Consider the following 22,698-nt stretch of genomic DNA (forward strand, 5'->3'; position numbering starts at 1 on the left):
TGCTGTTGGTGGGGGGGGGTAAAGGAATGGAGGAGTGGAAAGGTACTGGCCACCCTACCGTACGTAAACTCTGGCTCAGGCACACCTGTGCAGAGGTTCGGACCTGCGTTCGGGCAGAACACACCCTTATCTTATGTTTGTAAGATACTACCGTATTTCCCGGCATAATCGTCGCCACTGCGTAATCGTCGCATCCTTTATTTTCAATACAAAAATCGGCCTTTAAACATTTAATTGCACAATCGTTGCACGTCCAAATTTTGTTCACCAATCTGGTTAAAAGGTAAATGGAACTGCAATGTAAGTTGCACATGAATTCGCATTTTAAATATGTGTATGGTTTATGGGCAATTTGGCAACACAGTCACATTTGCAAGATGTTGCACAACGTATAAATAAATAATATCGGTATATGTACGATGCATGGCTTACCGGTAGGGACAACGTGGTCGGGATACAGTGTACAATTTATTCACTACCTACATATTATGAGTTCTCATTTGAAATATGTAGGGCTGTAAGTTATCGCTTATTGGCAATGTCGCCAGGAAATACCGGTACCAACACACACACTTGTCTTCTATTAGACAGGTTTTCAGGTTGGAAAAACATTCGCCAAATTGTTGCGAAATCACATGTCACAATGTCACAGAAGTCAGAAATTCAACATGGCGTGCGTCGGACGATGTCACAGCTAGCTAAGCGATGCTGCCAACTTAGGAGTTAGTTTCAAGACCAGGCTAGTGAAAAGATTATTGGTCTGGCTTGGTTAGTAGCAGGGGGCAACAAAGGCCTCTAGCATCTCACACACATCACAAGGTACGACGCAATTAATAACCCTGTGACTAATTAAAATGTACCCAGCGCACGCCTTAACTATTTTAAACCGTGCGATTTTCTTATTTTCAACGACACTGGCATGCTCATACTATACACAACTGTATCGAAATATTGCGATCATGATATACGCAATGAAAATAAAAAGTGCGACTTATAGGCCGTTTTGTTTCACTCTTCCTTACGTCTCGTAGTAATTGGAAAACCTTCAAGGTCAGTTCTCTTATTGCAAATGAATGATATACGTGAATATTACGGCAATAACCTTCATTTTGGTAAAGATTCCGTAGACCCTTTGTGAACGATAGGTTAGAGATCCCACGTGGCTCGGCTCGGCGAATAATTATGAATTTTGTTTCAGACTATTTTAATTATTTTGATGTATAAACGCGAGTATTACGTGCATCTTAAATTTGTATCAAATACAATTTAGTTATAAATAAATTTTTTGAGTAATACAAACACTGGTATTAAAAATTCTTCGTATAATGGTCGCACCCTACTATTTTTTCGAAAATTTTGGTATAAAAAGTGCAACGATTATGCCAGGAAATACGGTAAGTAATATCTTTTGGGTCACCAGCTATCCAAAATTTATGCATATACACACATTTTAACCCATTGAGCCCTGCATATCTGTTGGATTGAAACTGCAAATGGGCTGGGATTATTTTGAAGGAAATATAGTAACAATTTGCACGATGAGAAATTTATTATTTATAAGAGCATAAGATTTGAATATACATAAAAGAAACAGCATTCATGCCACAAACTGCAGAATAAGGAAAAACTTTAATACATTTTATTTTATTAGCATCATGAGTCCCATAATCAGTCCGCCTGCTGAGCTGTACCACCATCATCTCCTTGCACTTCCTCTTCGATTTCCACATATATTTGTTTTTCAGGAGTTACTTACACTATTACTATTTGTAATTTCAATGAAAAAATGATATTCCTAATCATCATTAGTTTCTAAAAGGGGTTATATATTTTGGTAATTTTTAGTTCCTTGTTGGCAGCCATCTTGTTTACAAGCGAAGTCTAGAGATAGCCCCCTTCAAACTAATATTACCAAGCACACTCCCGATATATACTGTATGCCCCCAATTTTGGGTGACCTCGATTCAGCGTAAACCTGCATTTAACAAAGAAATTTTAAGTCCCAAAAATTATTCAATAAGAGCAATCCAATTTTATATTCAATTTAACGAAATTTACTATAGGGCAAAACCCGCGTTTAACATTAAGGAAATGTTAAAATTCTGAAATATTTATTTCCTACTCGTTTTGGTTATGGGACATTAAGAACCTACGAAAAAGATGACATAAGCTTGCTAAGGATGATTCAAAGCAGAAGAGCAATTTAGAGCGCGAGCACTTACGGCTAAAGAGAGATGTTGGACTCAGATATACATCCGACTGCGGCCGTTGTAGCAGAAGAGAACCCCCGTTTTGATGACTATGTTATTATTAGGGCTGGGATGTTTAAGGCCCAAAAATAGCCCAAATAAGCAAGCATATAAGACCTCAAATGTGACGAAATATGACTTCAAAAGTGACAAAATATGATGCAAAAATTACAAAATATGACCCAAAAATGATTACTCTACATATGACCATTTTAAATGAATTATAAATCAAAACGGCAATTCCTCTGATACACATTTATAGTTATTCTTACTTTCATATTGATTTTCTGTATATACATGCTTATCAGTTAATCACAGTCAATTGTCCTTGATTCACTTATCAAACATTTGTGAATACATACCTATAAAGTACTAAGTTTGCTAAGATTATCAGATCACACAACATTTTGAAAGTCAGAACAAGTCTGCAACCTGCATTGATGGTTTGATATACAAGAAAACTAGAAATTAACTTTTTTTTTAACATTTTGGAAAGCTTAAACCTAGATTTCATTAATATTATTCAAATGCATTAAAGTTTAAATTGATTACCATGAAACAAATTAAGTACATGTATTTAATACATTACGGTACACCGAGCTCGATAGTTGCAGCTGCTTAAATGCGGCCAGTATCCAGTATTTGGGGGATAGTGGGTCTGAACCCCACTGTCGGCAGCCTTGAAGATGGTTTGACATGGTTTCCCATTTTCACACCAGGCAAATGCTGGGGCTGTACCTTAATTAAGGCCACGGCTGCTTCCTTCCCAGTCCTAGCCCTTTCCTGTCCCATCGTTGCCATAAGACCTATCTGTGTCGGTGAAACATAAAGCCAATAGCAACATTACAGTAAGGCGGCAGGGCCTAAAGTGCAAACTCAGATTTCATTTTTCATTCTTCTTCACGGATGGAATTGAAGTGTATGACAAGATTCATGTTTTGTGAACACTTGTTCGCATTCGGTAAGTTGAAAATTATTTTGCACGGCTACAGCCGTCATCAAACCAATGAAATATGACCAAAATACGACGTTTCTACAACAATAGCTCAAAAATATGACCTTATGACAAAAAATAGCCAAAATCTGCATTTATATGACAAATAAAGATTATTTGCAGTAAATATGTTGGAAGATAGTCCGCCTAGTCAACACAATTCATTTATTTACCTTTCACCTTAACATCTAGTACATGTTTCGAGAATACACTGACTGACAGAGCAAATGCAACACCAAGAAGGAGTGGTCAGAACTTTATGCCAATTGCAGGGTAGACTGACGTCACTGAGGTATGCTCATGATGTGAAATGCGCCGCTGTGCTGCGCACGTAGCGAACGATAAATGGGACACGGCGTTGGCGAATGGCCCACTTCGTACCGTGATTTCTCAGCCGACAGTCATTGTAGAACGTGTTGTCGTGTGCCACAGGACACGTGTATAGCTAAGAATGCCAGGCCGCCGTCAACGGAGGCATTTCCAGCAGACAGACGACTTTACGAGGGGTATGGTGATCGGGCTGAGAAGGGCAGGTTGGTTGCTTCGTCAAATCACAGCCGATACCCATAGGGATGTGTCCACGGTGCAGCACCTGTGGCGAAGATGGTTGGCGCAGGGACATGTGGCACGTGCGAGGGGTCCAGGCGCAGCCCGAGTGATGTCAGCACGCGAGGATCGGCGCATCCGCCGCCAAGCGGTGGCAGCCCCGCACGCCACGTCAACCGCCATTCTTCAGCATGTGCAAGACACCCTGGCTGTTCCAATATCAAACAGAACAATTTCCCATCGATTGGTTGAAGGAGGCCTGCACTCCCGGCGTCCGCTCAGAAGACTACCATTGACTCCACAGCATAGACGTGCACGCCTGGCATGGTGCCGGGCTAAAGCGACTTGGATGAGGGAATGGCGGAACGTCGTGTTCTCCGATGAGTCACGCTTCTGTTCTGTCAGTGATAGTCACCGCAGACGAGTGTGGTGTCGGCGTGGAGAAAGGTCAAATCCGGCAGTAACTGTGGAGCGCCCTACCGCTAGACAACGCGGCATCATGGTTTGGGGCGCTATTGCGTATGATTCCACGTCACCTCTAGTGCGTATTCAAGGCACGTTAAATGCCCACCGCTACGTGCAGCATGTGCTGCGGCCGGTGGCACTCCCGTACCTTCAGGGGCTGCCCAATGCTCTGTTTCAGCAGGATAATGCCCGCCCACACACTGCTCGCATCTCCCAACAGGCTCTACGAGGTGTACAGATGCTTCCGTGGCCAGCGTACTCTCCGGATCTCTCACCAATCGAACACGTGTGGGATCTCATTGGACGCCGTTTGCAAACTCTGCCCCAGCCTCGTACGGACGACCAACTGTGGCAAATGGTTGACAGAGAATGGAGAACCATCCCTCAGGACACCATCCGCACTCTTATTGACTCTGTACCTCGACGTGTTTCTGCGTGCATCGCTGCTCGCGGTGGTCCTACATCCTACCGAGTCGATGCCGTGCGCATTGTGTAACCTGCATATCGGTTTGAAATAAACATCAATTATTCGTCCGTGCCGTCTCTGTTTTTTCCCCAACTTTCATCCCTTTCGAACCACTCCTTCTTGGTGTTGCATTTGCTCTGTCAGTCAGTGTATTTTGCATTCTCTTCCTCAGCTAGTGGATTAAAATTCAGTATACAATAAGACCTGACTAAAATACGGGGGCCCCCATTAAAATTCAAAACAATGAGTATGACAATGTGACACTTAAAAATTTTGGATAGTACAAACATAGAATTAAAATCCCATTTTGTCAAGTACAAATTAAAAACACAATATAGTCTAATTAATGTCTAATTAAATACAACGTCTTGTGATGATATGAATTCACAGTGTCCTTGAAGTTGCCTTGCGTAGTTCAGAAATGTTGAGTTAAGGATGAATGAAATTGCATTAAAACTTGAAGTCCTGCCGATATCCACCGTTAATGGGTGTTAAAATGATGTCTATTTAAATTAAAATATTGGACACAGCGTCGTATAATGATGTGAAATTACGGTGTCCTAGGAATTATAATACTATCTTGATACTATCATTTTAACACCCATTAACGGTGGATATCGGCAGGACTTCAAGTTTTAATGCAATTTCATTCATCCTTAACTCAACATTTTTGAACTACGCAAGGCAACTTCAAGGACATTGTGAATTCATATCATCACAAGACGTTGTATTTAATTAGACATTAATTAGACTATATTGTGTTTTTAATTTGTACTTGACAAAATGGGATTTTAATTCTATGTTTGTACTATCCAAAATTTTTAAGTGTCACATTGTCATACTCATTGTTTTGAATTTTAATGGGGGCCCCTGTATTTTAGTCAGGTCTTATAGTATACTGAATTTTAATCCACTAGCTGAGGAAGAGAATGCATAATATTCTCGAAACATGTACTAGATGTTAAGGTGAAAGGTAAATAAATGAATTGTATTGACTAGGCGGACTATCTTCCAACATATTTACTGCAAATAAAGATTAGTTGGTTGTGACCATAATCACCTGATTTGCACTAAAATCCAATCAGGGAAGAAGATAGAGGCAATGAAAAAACACGACTTTTCCTAAATATCCAATCCCTATTGCAGTATTATAACCTTTGAAAATTCCTATATTAATCTGTGCAATATCCTTTGGTTGCAATGAGAACGCTTTCACTGACTTATCCGTTCTTACAGGCAAAGTCGGGCATGTTAGTTTTTATCTTTTATCAATATTCATACACTCTACTCCAGCGTTTATACTGAATGCGATCGATCATCTTCCCAACTGATTCCTCATAACGCACAAGTGAGTCGATCTTGAGCGAGCCTGAGGTCTCCTCGTCACAACTCGCACTGGTGTAAGCAAACATCGGGATAACATGTTTTTGCAAAGAGTGCAATGACAGATGTTGTTAACTCCCTAGAAATAAAGGCTGAAGTAAACGACTGCTTAATTTTAAAACTATGTACTGAAATAAAATAAGAATGTGATGCTTCTCCTTCTCAAGATACAGCGGTGTGCATAACAAATTTCAGAGGTTAGGTTACGTACTTCTGCATCTTGTTAAATTTTGAGAAAGGATGTTCCCATGTAAATTGATAGTGAAAATGTTGTTATTCTGCAGGAAGCTTGAAATACCTTTTCATAATACGTGTGCGGTAAACCTAGGTTAGGTGATGCAGTTTGAAGTAGGAAAATATAAATGTTTGCCACAAGCCTCTGGGGTGATGCTATTACAATTTTTAAGAATTAAACTGAATATGCATGTTCTGACTATTGGAATTAGCAAATACATGCTAATGAGTAAGCCGATGCTTGGAAAACATACGCAAAAATGTTTCAACAAACCAATTGCTGTATCATACCGATTTTAACGTGTTTTTGTGCCAGTTTGGTATCTTTCCCGAATTTTATGGAAAAATCATGTATAACGTTATAAGAACAACCTTAAACCGAAGCAGTTTTGCATTCACCGACGATAATTTGTCAAAATGAAACACAAACTGTAACTACAGCATAATGTGTAGGGTAGATACTCCTTGTTTTATTGCTGTCTCTGTGTAAATAATTTATTATGGTACAATTTATGGTAATACACGTAAAGATATCTGGGAAAGGTGTGCTTTCCACTGAAACCTCAATTTAAGGTAAACCCCCATTTAAGGCTGAAAAAATCAGGTCCCTGTAACAACGGTGAATAGGGAATCTACTGTGTTAACAAAGAGCATATAATGTTGGAGAGGAAGAGTCCCTGCATAATCACAAATACAACTCACTCTGCCATCTCCTGATAAAAAGGTGAATTACTTAGTAAAGTGAGACAAGGGAACAGTTCCGTGCTCTGGCATTTGGTCCACCATGATGAAGCATGGAACTTTTCCATAGCTTGGGCCCAATGAGCTAAGACTGTATAAAAATAAATATTCCTTTGCCAGTCAATTTTTGTCAGGTTGAGTGTACATTACAAAGAAATATGTTGAACACTTACTGAGATGTACCTCCACTGTTTTTGCACGCTTCATTGTGAACTTCTTGAGTCTCATCCTATAAAAAATAAAGAACATGCTTAGGCAATTATAAATCACATCTAATAGATCACAAGGGAATTGGTTGCAAGGGAATGGACCTAGAGGTTGACCAGAAAGAAGATGGTTTATTTAAGCAAACAGGAACTGGGAAGAAGAGACATGGAATGTTTTCTAGTCTTCAGGGAAGAAATATACCTAGGTACAGCTGGAGAGTGCTCTTATACCACATTCAGTCAACTAGAATTGGCTGATTGGTCATGATGGCAACTTTCATATATTCTTTAAAAATATGCACTCATCATTACTACTTAAGTTGGTTCTGAATATACAGGATGGTTGGAAACAACGTGAACAGAGAATATGAGGATTAGAGCATTGGTTGTAGTAGTAATAAGTAATTTGAAAATATTACGTTGATATATTGCGCCGTTGTCGGTTTATCAGCTGCCGAAGTTAGCTAATCAGATCACTTCTCTACAAAATACTTTCCACTAACACTCTCAACTATCTTTCTTCACCTTTTTCTTACCTTTCCCCCTACCATGACCAGAATACAAAATCTAGCTCGTCTCTTGAATATCTGTAAACAGCACTGCTGTTTGCAACCACTCCTTCATAATTTCTGTGTCTAGGTCATGCAATTCGCTACCTGAGAACATTAGAGACAATCCCCCTCATCACAAGTTTAAAATGGCTTGCCGCAAGCATTTGCTGAGTAGATCCCACTGGCTTGCTGGATAACTGCTGAGTGAATAAAGGAATGAATCAATGAGATAATTGAAATAACTACAGTAATTCATTCATTCAAGTGTATTTTACTTTGTGTATTTAAAAAATTAAGGATTCTATTATTATTATTATTTGTGTTATTTGTATTTTTAATTGAAAGGCTAAGAACCATAGTGGGCCAAATCCATCAACCACAGAACTTGAGTTAATGCCATCTAGTGCTTCATTTCTGTCTTGGGTGTTATCTCTTCAACTGGGCCCTCTCCACGTCTTCCCATTTATATGCTACAGGGCTACAAAATATCAACCAAATTGAACTAGCCGCTGGAGGTAGTGCCATAGTAGGCCAAATCCTCATGACCAATCCCTCGCTTTCTCTGAGTCACGTGATATGCATAGTATCCTGGCGAACATCGGCAATGAGAACATAAATACCGATATAAAATCAACGAAAAAGGGAAATAATGAGTTTTGGATTAAAAATCAACAGAAGAAGAAGAGAAACTGTGGTGAAGCATATGTCAGTGTTAGTGGTAGGCCTATAGCCACCAACTGTTACCAAGAAAAAAATTGTAAATGTGTGTTGTGGTGTTACGAGCATCTGGCAACAGCTGATGAACGTAAATAAGTCCACAATGCATTTTGGAGACTTGGAAATTTCAACCAGCAAAACGCTCATCTAGCAGCATCAGTTCAAATTTCTGATGTGAAATGATGACATGGAAATTGCACACCCAAGAAAAGCCAAAAGCAGTTTTCGAGAGTACACCATATAAAAATGAAGGTTCAATAGCTCAAATATAGGTGGCTTTGTTTGCAGCCTAATGAACCTCTTAAGATTAAGTTCAAGTACATCCTCAATAAAATGGAAGAATAGAAAATCCTTGGTATTTCACCTTTTCATAAGGGCAAGCCATCTGTAAAGATAACAACTTCAATACCTTCACAGTGGGAACCGAGTCATGCTTAGATAGCGCCCATTAATCTGGCAAAAGCTAAATAATTTAGTAGCCATGCTTCTATTCATTCCACAAGTTAACCATTAAGTTTTTTAAGGATTTGCAATATTGTGATGTAGCTACGGCAAAATGAAGTACATTACAGTGCCATGTTGAGTTGGCCCACTGGCATATTGTTAAAATTCATCCTTTCTGTTTAGAGCCAAGCTGGGCCAAATCAACTCCAGTGGAAAATGATTTACTTATTCATATCAGAAGCAATGCATCATATAAATTATATATCAACACATAAATAAAGAGGTACATTCAAAGTAACAATTATATCATATCATATCATATCATATCGGACAAGAATTTGGCGAGATCTTGACGATTTGGTGTGGCCTTCACTAAATCTTCTATGGTGCAAATGCGAGGGCAGGAGTTGCACCATGGTTTGTTCTTCTCCACAGGCACAGAAGGATTGACTCTTCAGATAGAACCCACTTCTTCATATTGATCTTAGATCGACCAACCCCAGACCGCACCCTGTTCAGGCTCTTTCATGTAGACCACGACTCTTCATAATTGGCTGGTAAAGTTTCAGATGGATCCATCCATCCATTGAGATGAAGGTTTCTGGATCTCCAGGAAGTTAGTTTTGATGATTGAGGTGACTCCAAAAGGCAATCAGTAGAATGCAGAATACTTCTCCTGGATTTCAATCGTTGTTGAGCAGGTTGATAATCATGTAATGGATGTGTGTGGGAAATATCTACTTTAGCTTTTTCATGTTTGGCAGCTACTTCACGTCTAATATCTGGGGGAGCAATGCCAACCAAGGAATATACCTTATCACAAGGTGCAGATCTTAGGCAACCAGTTATAAGCCAGCAAGTTTCATTTAAAGCAATATCTACCTGTTTGGCATGACATGATCTATACCAAACAGGGCATGCGTATTCTGCTGCAAAGTAGCTCAGTGCTAAAGCAGTAGTTCTCATTGTTTGATCTTGCATTCCCCAGATGGTACCACATAACTTGTGAAGAATGAAATTTCGTGTAGATACTTTGTGTTTCGTGATAATACAATGTTGTTCATACGTGAATGCACAATCCAGAGTTACCCCTAGATATTTAGGTGTTGAGCAATGATCCAAGAGACCACCCTCCCAGAAAATCTTCAGTTTTCTTCTTACCTGCATATTCTTTAAGTGAAAACGCAAACTTGCATCTTTGAGGTGTTAGGCTTTAGATGGTTTTCTCTGTAGTATGGACTCAGTTCATCTAAGGCTTCCATTAGTCTCTGTTCAACACTCTCAAAGTGTTCACCCTGGGTGACAATAGCTCAATCATCTACATAAGTGAAGCTTTTTGTTCCTTTTGGCAAGAGTTGATCATACATGTAAATATTAAATAATACTGGAGACAAAACACTTCTTTGGGGTAGGCCATTGCTGAGGTTCTTCGAACGACTATGTCGCCCTTGGAAATCTGCAAAGAATCTTTGATTTTCAAGAAGACATCTAAGAAATTGAGTCAGCTTGTTGTCCTTTGTCATCGTATAAAGTTTACTCAACAGAATTTGGTGACTAACTGTGTCATAGGTCGCAGTTAGGTTGATGAAGACTGCCCCAGTTATTTTCTGATTTTCAAAACCATCTTCAATATACTGGGTCAAATGGAGGATTTGTGATGTACAGTTCTTCCCTCTTCTAAAACCAGCTTGCTCTGGGATCAAAAGTGGTTTCACTAATTTTGTAAGCTATACTAGAATCATTCATTCTAAGATCTTGAATAAATGACAGAGCAAGGAAATCTGTCTGTAATTTTTAGGATCATGTGGATCTTTTCCTGGTTTGAGGAATGCTATAACTCTAGATTTCCTCCAAATTTTGGGTATTCTGCATGTTCGAATGCAATTGTTAAATAGATTTAGTACCCATTCTCTAGTAACAGGTCCAAAACTCTTGATCTGTTGAATGCAGATTTCATCTACACCAGCCTTTCCATTTTTACTGATATTTATAGCCTCATTCAGTTCTGCCATGGTAAAGGCATTAGAAAGCATACTGGTCTCTGGTATGAATTTTGTCTTATTATTGGGTCGATGCATAAGTTCGTGCAGTTCTTATATTTTATTTTACTGACACTGTCACGCACTATAACTCTCAATCACAATCACTCAGTGCTGTATTCACCTCCACTCTCTATGACCTGCCAACGTTCAGGTGGCAGTTGAATGCCTTGCCTGTAGAACTGTTTTGGTTTTGACTGAAAGAAATCTGTTAGCCGTTGGTCAAGAGAAGCTTCGTCAAGAAACACTTGCCCCTGACTGTGGTTAGAAGGAGAGCAGAAAAGATGGAAATCTGAGGGAGCAAAGTCAGGGCAATACGGAGGATGAAGAAGATGTTCCCAGCAAAGTTCAGCAATCACACCTTTAGTCAATTGTGCTGTATGCAGATGAGCGTTATCATGGAGCAATAAGACTGGCTCTTCTATGTCTCTTGTTGTCCACAGCAATGGCAAAGCCATCTTAGCGGGTCCTGTACACAGCAGAGGTAATCATTACGTTTTTTGGAAGAAGATAATGTTGAAGAATGCCATCTTTGTTCCCCCAAACACACATGATTTTCTGTGGATGGGCACTATCCTTGGTATGAGGAGTTGCTTTTTTTTTTTTTTTTTTTTTTTTTTTTTTGATGGGCAGAGCCACTCTTTCCTCTTCTTCATGTTGACATACAGGCACCATTTCTCGTCACTGGTGACAATGTTTAAAAGGAATGCTTCGTGCCTATCACAAACCAACCAGTGCCAGGCAAGAAATGACGAACAGATCTTTACTCCTTGATTTTTGGTAGTCACTTAGCACATGTGGAACCCATATATCCAATTTCTGTACCTTAACCATCAAATGCAAATGGTGTACAATAGTTGACTGATGACATTCAAAAACTTTTGCCATTTTTCGCATGGTTTAACGAGGATCCTCATAAAGCAACTCATCCAAGCGATTCTCGTCAAAATCTGACGGTCTTCCACAACGTGCATCATCAGACAAGTTGAACCGTCCTGCTCAAAAGCGGGAAAACCATTTTAATGCTGTTCTTTCAGCAATTGCTTCATTCCTGAACACTTCACAAATTGCTCTCGCAGCTCCTGCTGCACTGGATTCTCAGTTAAACTCAAAAAGTAAAATATGTAAAAAAATGCTTACTTTTCTCAACTTGGTATTCCATACCCGTTTGTCTGAAATATACACAAATAATATGTTCACAATCAAGAAAACCTGTGTTTCACAACACACAACCTCCAAACTCAGTTAAAACAATGGAATAACGATAAGCAATCACTTCATGCCACATTGTCGCCAACCCAAAAGAATACTGCACAAACTTATGCATCGACCCAATATCTTCCACTTTTGTTTTAGAACTGGAGTTTACAGACTTGCCATTTTGGATGAGTTGGGGAGCAATTTGGTTTGCAGACATGTTACAAAGAGATGATGCTCTATTAGGATCATTACTGAGATGCCTGAGTAGCCTCCAGGTCTTCTGACTACTCCTATCCATGTTAACCTCTTCCATCAATTTTAAACACTGTTCTCATTGTCTCTGAAATAGAAAGAAGTTGTCCGCTTGCTATAGTTCCAGCACTACAAGGATCACTTTCATACAAATTGAAGTAGTTTGTCAGTAGGGCAGATGTTTCCTGGGAAAGACCTTGTATGTAATTAGTTCTGCATTCTCTTGGAATAGCTTCTTTAGAACACAACCTAATGGCATCAATAAATTGGTCAGAAGCATCATTAACGTGGAAAATTATGGTACTCATTTACATTTTATTTGTATTAAAAAGCAAGATAATCTCTGTATTTTGTTTTGCAGTGATTAATGGATCTATTAACTGTAATATGCAAATATTGTAGTCTCTGTAATCTGTGTCTGTGAATTATAGCAGTGACTAGACCTTAACCTTAATTTTCTCCATTATTAAAAAATGTCACTTGGCTCTCTATGGTTCTCAGCCCTTCAATTATAAGTTATGTAGATGTATACTCTTCCTTAAGTGTAAATGAGGGTCATGAGACCTAACTTCGCCACCAATAAAGACATTATCTGTCCTATCTACTAATCGCTTTGCGGGCGAATTCAAATGGACTGAATGAGGCGGTGTTGCTAACTCTGCTCATGGCTTGATCACGATTAAGAGCCATGCCAAGAAATGAGCATCAAACAGTAGAACACCAAGGATTTCAGCCAATGTCACCATAGCATGCTTGCTATGGGCTGAATCCCTGGAGAAGTTTATGTCTTATATTGGCGCTCCTAAGCCGGTCATAAGCAACATGCAAAATTTAGCAACACCGCCTCACAAAGCCCACCTGAATTTGCCCGTGAAGTGATCTGGTTGGCTAATTTAGCAGCTGATAAAATGACTATGGCGTAAGATATACACGTAATTATTTCAAATTGCTTTTCAGTATGAACAATGCTCTAACCTACACTAGTTCACGTTGTTTATGATCACATTATCCATGTCGTAAAGCACTGGAAAATTTGTGATACTTTATATAAGTGGATGTATGACATACAATTTACATGTAACAACTGTGAAGAACTTTAATATTTTGAACCTTAACAGGAACCTAAAAGAGCTTGAAATTTGTGTTTGAGGAATATCCTTGGATCATTTATGTTCTCTATGAACTTATTGGAAATCACGTCAATTCTTGACTGCTAAAGTACTTGCATGCGAAAATATTTAACAAGTTCTATAGATTTGATTTCATTATGGACATGGGTTTCACTACCATACATTCATTTCTGGGACTGTGACAGCACTTGTACAGAAATAAACATTCCTGTGTTAACTGTGAGGGCTATCATATCTAAAAAGTAAGCAGCTATGCCATCTAGCTCTGCGCATTACAACTATGCTCGAGGGAGCACGCTGGTCATTTCCGGCATTGTGATTGTGAATTGTGTTAGAAGTGAGATCAAAGTTTATAATTTTTATGTTCTGTACTGATGACAATATAATTGTTGTAGACAAATGAGGTAATCCACCTAATACATACAATATAAAATATGTACTTTAATTTACTTCAATCATGGTACTAGTTTTGGGCCGACCCACGGTGTAGGGACAGCGTGCCTGCCTTTTACCCGCAGGCCCCGGGTTTGAATCTCAACCAGGTCAGGGATTTTCACATGGATCTGAAGGCTGGTTCTAGGTCAACTCAGCCTATGCAATTACAACTGAGAAGCTATCTGACAGTGAGATGGCGGCCCCAGTCTAGGAAGCCAAGAATAACGGCCAAGAGAATTTGTTGTGCTGACCATACGACACCTCATAATCTGCAAATCATCAGGCTGATCAGTCGTCACTTCGAAGGCCAAGGCCAAGGCTGTTGCGCCATGGAGATTTTTACTAGTTTTGGCTTATTGATATTAGACCATCATCACCCATAAGATCTTGGTAGGTAAGGGTTATTCTGCCAGAAGGGAGGTCCGAACCTCTGCAGAGGTGTTCCAGAGCTGGAGTTTACATGCGGAAGGGTGGCCAATTCCTTTCCGCTCCTCCATTCCCTTACCCCCCACCAACAGCACATGGCAACCCATCAAACTCCTGACCACGCCCAATGTTGCTTAACTTCTGAGATCTCACGGGATCCAGTGTTTCAACACAGCTACGGCCGTTGGGTCATGAGATCTTAAAACACTTAGAAAACTAATTGGCCATACTTATAACAGAAATAGATAGCATAAGACTTGAAAATAGTTCTGATCCACTAAAATAAGTCACTGCCTTGAGGATACATCAACAGATAAAGAATTTCCAATTAGAGGATGGCTGCCTATTTCAGACGTGCCAACATTTGAAGTGGGTTATCAGTAGTCCCCCCAAACCCACTGCCACACCTCAGAAAATATTCGAGTGAAATCTAAAACATGCTCCTCCCGCTATCAATAATGATACCTGTTTGTTCCTCCAGCACCAGTCTATCATACTGCACAATAACATTTCCACATTGCCTGTTAGTTCTATGTTTAAAATTCAATGTAGTTTGTTTTGCAACCAGAAGCTTCTTTCCTGAGTAGGTTTCCTCGAATCATCCTTCCCCCCGAGATGGCATTTTTATCTTCTGAAATATAAGTGATTCCAGTATAGATATGCTTAATGTAGGCCTGAACTCTGTCCGATTTTTCCTGTCTACACTGAAAACTTTTTCTGTGAGAGAGTTAACGTCAGGTGCACCTGAAAATCCTCAGCCTGTTTCCAGTCATTTGACCGAGTCAGTAATGAAGTGAACTAAGCCTCCATCTAGAGGTGAGGATGGGAATTGAGCCAGCTGCTCAAACCTATCGCATTCCTCTGGGGCAATGATTAAATACTGACAGATGAAATGAAACGATATTTGAGAGTTTCGTTGGAATGAATGATGACAATGAAAACTGAAGCACCCAGATAAAACCTGTCCAGCCTACGCTTTGTCCAGCACAAACATCACATGGAGTGACCGGTATCTGAACCATGGAACCCAGAGACAAGAGGCCAGCGTGGTGCCGCCTGAGTCACGGAGGCTCTTACTGTCATGTACACTTAATATTTCAAACACATCATTACTTAAGGTTTTGATGATGATGATGATGATTAATGCTGTTTAAAGGGATCTAACATCATGGTCATCGGTCATCTTAAGGCTTTACAGTGAAAAAGAACAGAGTAGAACACCTTCATTCACAATGCTCATGGACAGCACAAGGAAGTGACGATCGAATAAGGATATTTGCCAACTCACAAACATTGAAAGGGTTGAGCAGTACTTCTCGAAAGGAAGGAACAATTTTCTTCTTTCATTTTTTTTTTCATAGAAATTGTTTTTCATGATAATGTCCTTCTTCTATAATAATTTCTCCTTTGACCGTAACGCCGTGCTAATGACATGAAACTTGTAATAATTATGGACAATCTCTAATAGTTGGTACCTCTGCTAGTTTTACTTCTTCTTAAAACAATAACCGCCACCACCATGCATACTCTAATTAGAGTGGAGTAAACCAGAGGGAATACAGTGCATACCTTAGTATATCATCAACTACAGCACTAAAACTAGACACCATTCCCTCTAACCAGAAAACAAAACAGATGTCTGATATTTCAAACCATGAAGGTATCAGCAAAAGTAAGGAAGAGCCATGAAAGGTATGAAAATGCTAGGACCCCCAAAAGTCATAACATTGTTGCTGGAAGAAAACACAACTTCATGTAGGTAGTGTGGATAGGGAAGTTGAACGTGAGGAGCCTGGCAGTCGGTGTAAGCAATTTCATATTTGGTTGGGTCCTACAGGTCCCCACTTATCTCTCACAAGATAGGACTCCACAGGGAAAGGTGGTGTAAATAATGAGCATTACCACTCAGTCACAAGATTTAGTACCTCTATGAACACGGTATAAATTAAAATGAGATTTAAAATCAGATCAGCCAAATTCATGTGCGCTGATATTTCTCTGTAATTATTGTAGTTATATTAATAAAAGACACACTGTTAAAAATATATCATGTTACACTGTACAGGTCCTATTAAAACCCTAAATTAATAATGGAAGCAGGTACCTTATCAGAACAAGGTTCCTTGACCAATTTCATATCAACCTCTTCTGAACATTGATCAGCAACCACAGGCCATGGATCTTCCTTTATATTTAATTCATTGTCACAATATTGGATGGCATCTGACTCCTACAAAGAAACAGGAAAGGAAAAATAATCAGCATGTTTTCATGTCTTCACAGCACCACAAGGAATACAGCATTATGATCATATAATGGATCTTGAGACAAGTTTCAAATTTTAAAAACATACCAGACCACAACTCCAAACTCTATACAAATACAGTCTAGTTTAGCTTACAAATGATTTACATTAGCAAATGCTGCAAAACAGAAAGAAAGAAAGAAAGAAAGAAAGAAAGAAAGAAAGAAAGAAAGAAAGAAAGAAAGATTCCAGATAACAAAATATGACACTGGAAGAAATATCTGGATGATTACATAATAGAGTGAAATCCTGTGACATTCTGATTCCTGTTGTTTAAAGGGGCCTAACATCTAGGTCATCGGCCCCTAACTGGTAAGAAATGAGACAAAATATAATAAAAATTTAAAATTCCAAAATTCATCCAACGACCAGAATTCAAAACTTGATAATGAATATGAATTTAAAGTAATCAGCAGATACAACTCACAATACTGAAAGTTAAAAATAATTCCAAAATCAATCCACAGACTACGATTCAAAAACATGATGAACAACGATTACCAAAATTTAAAACAATCAGTGGATTGATCCGCAATGCCTTACTTCCCAGAAACTAACTTAAAATAATGGTATATACTGACCAAGGTGCTGCTTCCAAAGCATAATCCTGAACTGATTATGCTTGTCTAAAGGAGTCCAAAAAAAAACATGTCAATGGCCCCTCATAATGGAACCTACTGGAGTTATCATTTTAATGACAGGCCCCTTTTAATAATGCCAGACACAATAGTATTGGTGAGTTTTGATGGCAATGACAGGCACACTTGCATATTACAAGTCTCCATCGAGACTGGGCATTTTGATTATAATGGCAGGCCTCCTAGTATCTGCTTTGTGATATATATGAATTAATATTTAGCCACCAATTACCTCAAAACAGAGGTCTGCATTATAATTAAAATTGCCTCAATAATTTTATATTTTTGGGGGGTAAAAAGTTAAACACTTGATCATCTTGAAATTTTTCAGTCAGTTACAGGCAAGGAGCTATAATTTTTCAATTTTCTAGGTCGTATGGCAGATTGTGCCGCCATATTGATTTGGGGGAGGGGCAATTAGGACTTCCAGGAAACTTTCAAGCCAATGAAAACTATAGATCATCACTTTGGAAATATATACTCCACTGGGTGACAAAAAGCTTACACATAAGTTCTTATACTGAGACACAAATTTCAAAAACACCCAGCCTGGTCCCCTTGGGGACTTTCTTGAATTTTCGATTTTTCTAGGGAGCCTGAGGTCATCTGCTACTCTGGTAGCAGGGTTTAAGTCTCTGAGGTGCCTCAAAATGCCTCATTAATTCACATCTATTTTTATTTTTTTGCTCCAAACTGACTTCCATTTATGTAGATTGATAAATAAGCAAAAAAACAACTATGACTTTGTAACATTAGTTTGAAATTGAGATTAAGATGATGTTTTACAAGTACGAACAAAAAATTGTAAGTTCAAAGTTATTCTCAACTGTAATAGATACATAATAACATGTTATTTGACAAATATATGTTTTATCCAGTTGCCTTAATTACTGACGATTCTTGGTCAACTCTTGTTCTTTCCAACAGTAACAGAGCATTCGAGGCCCAGGGAGTATTTCATTTTCATGCCCTTCATGGACCTTCTCTTCCTTTGGACAATATCTAGATTTTTGAAGTGCTGCATCATTTCTATTTTTCCTCTCTCATTATTGTTGTACAGAGGATGGTTGCTAGTTGTACTTCCTCTTAAAACAATAATCACCAGCACCTCCTCAGCAAGTACATATACAAACAACATTTTTTTTAGATCTTCCTAGTATTTTGCTTTGATAAAGCTGGGATGCAGAAAGTAACATATCAGGGATTAACAAAACATGGAAACAAGGGCAATGGAACTGATGAGGCAGAAGCTCATATATATGAAAAGGACATTTTCTAGATAGAATGTAGTTAAATAACATCCACAGTTGTCTCCATCCTTAGAGAAATATACCTAAGTGTAACAGACACTTACAAAGTCAGGTGGTTCTTCCTTTATATCTGAAAACCATTTTGGCTCACATTTGACAAATGCAGGTTCTTCCATACTTTTTGAAACACAACCTGAAAACAACAAGCCAAATATCTATTAGAACAAAAACAGTATACATGTCAGGGATCATCTTAGATTACTCTCCTAAATACAGATAATTAAAATAATATGTTGGCCATCCAATACATAAGACTCCCTACATTTTTCTCTGCAAACCACGTTTTAAAATTAAGTTGGTACTGTAAGAACTTTCATTGGGGTATGATGCATGCGCTTGACCTTCAAGAGCACATGCTTGCTCCGCGTTCACCAGTACAGTCACAGCTGACATGGGGCCCACTTGAAAGCATGTCCACTTGTATACTCCATTCTATTATTCACTCTTTCAAGGTGAAAACTGAAACACCTATCAATATTCATCACCATTTAGTATGCGTCTATAGTGAAGGATGCTTGAGCATACAAATGGTTCACCACTGACATTCATGGTTCCTGGAAGGACGGCAAAATGTGCACGACAATGAGCGCAGTGGCACGCCCGTTACGGTTACAGACAATGCAGCCACTGTTGCAGTTCAAAATTTGGTGGAAGAAGATCATGGCATCTGCATTTATGAGATAATGAATCAACTGCCTCCTGGTTTCGAAACTAGACTTTTCGATATTGCAACAATCCTGTCAGATGTTTTGCAGTATCGAAAAGTCTGTGCAGAATGCATGCCACATTTGCTTACTGATGCTCACGTTTAATAAGCATGCTGCATTAGCTGCCACAACCCCTTTTTTCTTTCGCTCCTCAGTTATCCTGTATACTTCTAAAATGCTTCATGCTTTCGAGTTGAGAGAAATTTTATTTTTGATGTAATACATGTTGGCTACTCTGTAAGTCATATAGTAGACATGCAGACATCGCTATTCTTTTGTTTCTTTGTTTATCTGTGACAAATTTTGTGGTGTTATTATTTTTTCACATTCTTACTTTTTCATATCATGTGTTTCGTGTTTACTTCATCTGACAAAACCAAAGGGTATTTTCAAGAAGAGGAAAGGTGTTGGAGGGAAAATAAAAGTTGTCTTGTGCAATAATAGAGGTCCACTTGAAAATGTGAGGTTACAGCAAACACCTGATCATGATATTAGAAATACAACTCCCAAATCCATGGGTAGTGCTTCTAGATGTAAACTATTATCATTTGGGAACTCATATGAAGATGATTCACACGACGTAAATATTGTTGTATGATTGGATTTACTGAATTATGCAATCAGTGACTTTGCTGTTTGTAAACAGTACAAAGACAAGAGCATAAAATGTGTTGAAGACTGCAAAAAGAGAGATGGCCTGGCTACAAATCTGGTTCTCATGTGTACAAACTATAGTGCTGAACATTCCATCTCAACTTCCCCAGTACATAACTCAGCGCATGATATCAACATAAGACTTGTGTATGGATTGCGGTGCATAGGCAAGGGATTTACCGCAAGGAGGACTTTGTGCACGGTTTTGAATTCACTGAAGCCTCAAACACAATTTAGGGAGAACAATAAGGACATTAATAATGCTGTAAAATTTTGTGCTGTGCAATCTATGTCTTCTGCTGTAAAGGAAACTATTGAAACGAATGAAGAATCTACTGATCTCAATGTGGCATTGGATGGCACTTGGCAGAAGCACAGATATACTAGCCAAAATGGTGTTGTATCTGCTACAAGCATTGAAACGGTTTAAGTTTTAGGTGTGAAAATTTTAACCATGTACTGCCAGACATGCCTCAATCTGAAAAACGCTGAGGAAAAATTAGCATCCCACATGAATGGGAATGAGTGCAGGAGAAACTTTGATGGCAAAAGTGGAGGAATGGAATTGGCAGGAACAGTAGCTATATTCAACCAGTCCTTGGAGAGGTACGGTGTCCGATATATGAATTACTTAGGTGATGGTGACAGTAAAGATTTCCATAAAGTGGTAAGCAAGCCTTATGGGGATATTACTATTGAGAAGATTGTATGTATAGAACACCTTCAGAAAAGGATGGGTGCCCAACTGAGAAAACTGAGAAAGGATATGAAAGGCAAAAACTTGAAGATGGGCATGTTTTATCAGGAAGGTGTAGACTGACTGACAAAGAAATTGACATTCTTAAAAGTTACTATGGCTCGGCAATCAGAAATAATATGGATTCCTTTGAAAATATGAGACATGCTGTGTGGGCTACATATTTCCAAAAATTTCAACTAACAGTCACTCACAGCATTATCTCTGTCCAAAAGGCGAACCATCGTGGTGTAAATATAACAAGTCGCAAGTTACTGGAGATGAATGCAGGCATGAACATTCACTTCCTGTGGCAGTTGGAGTTATCATAAAACCAGTTTACAGGGCTCTTGCTGATCCAAATTTGCTGAAGAAATGTTTGCACGGCAAGACGCAGAACTGCAACGAGTCTTTTAACTATGTTGCATGGACTCGAATCCCTAAGAATGTGTTTGTTGGCTTGGAAACTCTGTGCATTGGTGTATTGGATGCTGTATTGACCTTTAATGATGGTAATTTTGGAAGGATATGTGTTTTGAAACATTTAAACGTTGAACCCAGTATAAACACTCTGAGAACACTTAAAGAAATTGATAGTTTTAGAGTTAAAAGAGCTGATAAGGATATCAAAGACTTTATTAAGGAAGCTACGAAGCACAAGAGATAAAGTAGAAAGACTGAGGATGAGGATGATTACAACCCAGAGTATGCTACAGGGATGCACTGATATATGTTGAAACTTTAAATTCATTTTTCTGAAAAGGAACTTTTTTGTATAAATGACCCATTTTTTCAGAAACTTCTCATCTTACAAAAATGACTTTTTGTTAATACATAATGATGCTAATGATAAATCTAGTGAGTTACTCCGAACTCCCATCTTGCAGTTGTATGGATGTTACAGATAAATTTTCAATGAAAAATGTACTAAAAATTGTGTACTACGGAATTATATCCCTTAAAATTTCATACTCAGTAAAAACTTTCTGAAACAAACTCAGTGTACATACAAGGTACCACCATAAGAACATACCAAATTTGGTATACATAACAGTTCCAGAGAAAACTGGTCACAAAGTATGGCATTAACATTGTTAGTATAGGAACTAACCCCTCCTCTTAAGAAAAACTTAAGATACAAAGGAAAATAATTTCTGGCATGACTGAGAGTCAAATCTAGGACCCTTTAAAATAAGGGCTGCTACGATGCAACTTAACCATCAAACTGAACAATACTTCCATTACTTATCGAAGGTATTTCTCGAGTCATCCTACCGCACTTTGAGTTTTGGCCTGGGGTTTAAAGCCTAATTCACACAGGGATAGTTTACTGGATTCAAGTACTTGAAACCTCTACACTTGAAGCTGATACTTTTAATCAGACAGGCAAAGCGCAAATAACTGTTTTTAGAAGCGTGCATGAACTTTGGTGGTTTAATACTGTATTGCAATTCACTAGTAACAGTCTGTGAATTTACATTCAGTTTACTGAAGTGGAGATGCCAAGTGGACAAATACAAACCTGAACAAAAATGTGCATGCTCTGTTTTCAAGTTGATTTGCCTGCAAGTCAGGGTTCAGACTGGGCAACTACTAGTCATGTCAATCACGTGACAGGAAATTCTAACCTAAGTGTACGACGATTCGAACTTCAACACCCTCAAGCAACTAGAACTACACCGGTTTTTTTTTTTTTTTTTCAAAAATAATAGATAATTAACATCACAAATTAAAAGTAAGTTTTCAATAACAGACAGTGGAAGAATGAATTTCCCACACCTAGTAATCCTGCCTATTTTTCAAAATTTAATTCATTAGTTACCAACATCGATCAACACAGAAACCGCAATCTTCTGAGTAGTACAAGGCC

General features: G+C 38.6%; 1 protein-coding gene across 2 annotated transcripts in view; it reads right to left on the bottom strand.

Annotated features, from left to right (window-relative positions):
* Positions 1-22,691, bottom strand: part of LOC137502369 (zinc finger protein 555-like) — a 136,321-nt gene extending 113,630 nt beyond the window's left edge. For both annotated transcript variants that reach the window (XM_068229404.1, XM_068229403.1), the window contains exons 1-4: positions 22,351-22,691; positions 18,776-18,864; positions 16,583-16,708; positions 7,252-7,307 (exon numbers count right to left, since the gene is read on the bottom strand). In XM_068229404.1, the coding sequence (XP_068085505.1) occupies positions 7,252-7,306 (55 nt within the window). In that variant the 5' untranslated portion in view covers position 7,307; positions 16,583-16,708; positions 18,776-18,864; positions 22,351-22,691. The remainder of the gene's footprint in view (positions 1-7,251; positions 7,308-16,582; positions 16,709-18,775; positions 18,865-22,350) is intronic.
* Between the last annotated feature and the right edge of the window lie 7 nt (positions 22,692-22,698).

This window comes from Anabrus simplex, chromosome 10, assembly GCF_040414725.1.
Source record: "Anabrus simplex isolate iqAnaSimp1 chromosome 10, ASM4041472v1, whole genome shotgun sequence".
Taxonomy (NCBI): Eukaryota; Metazoa; Arthropoda; class Insecta; order Orthoptera; family Tettigoniidae; genus Anabrus; species Anabrus simplex.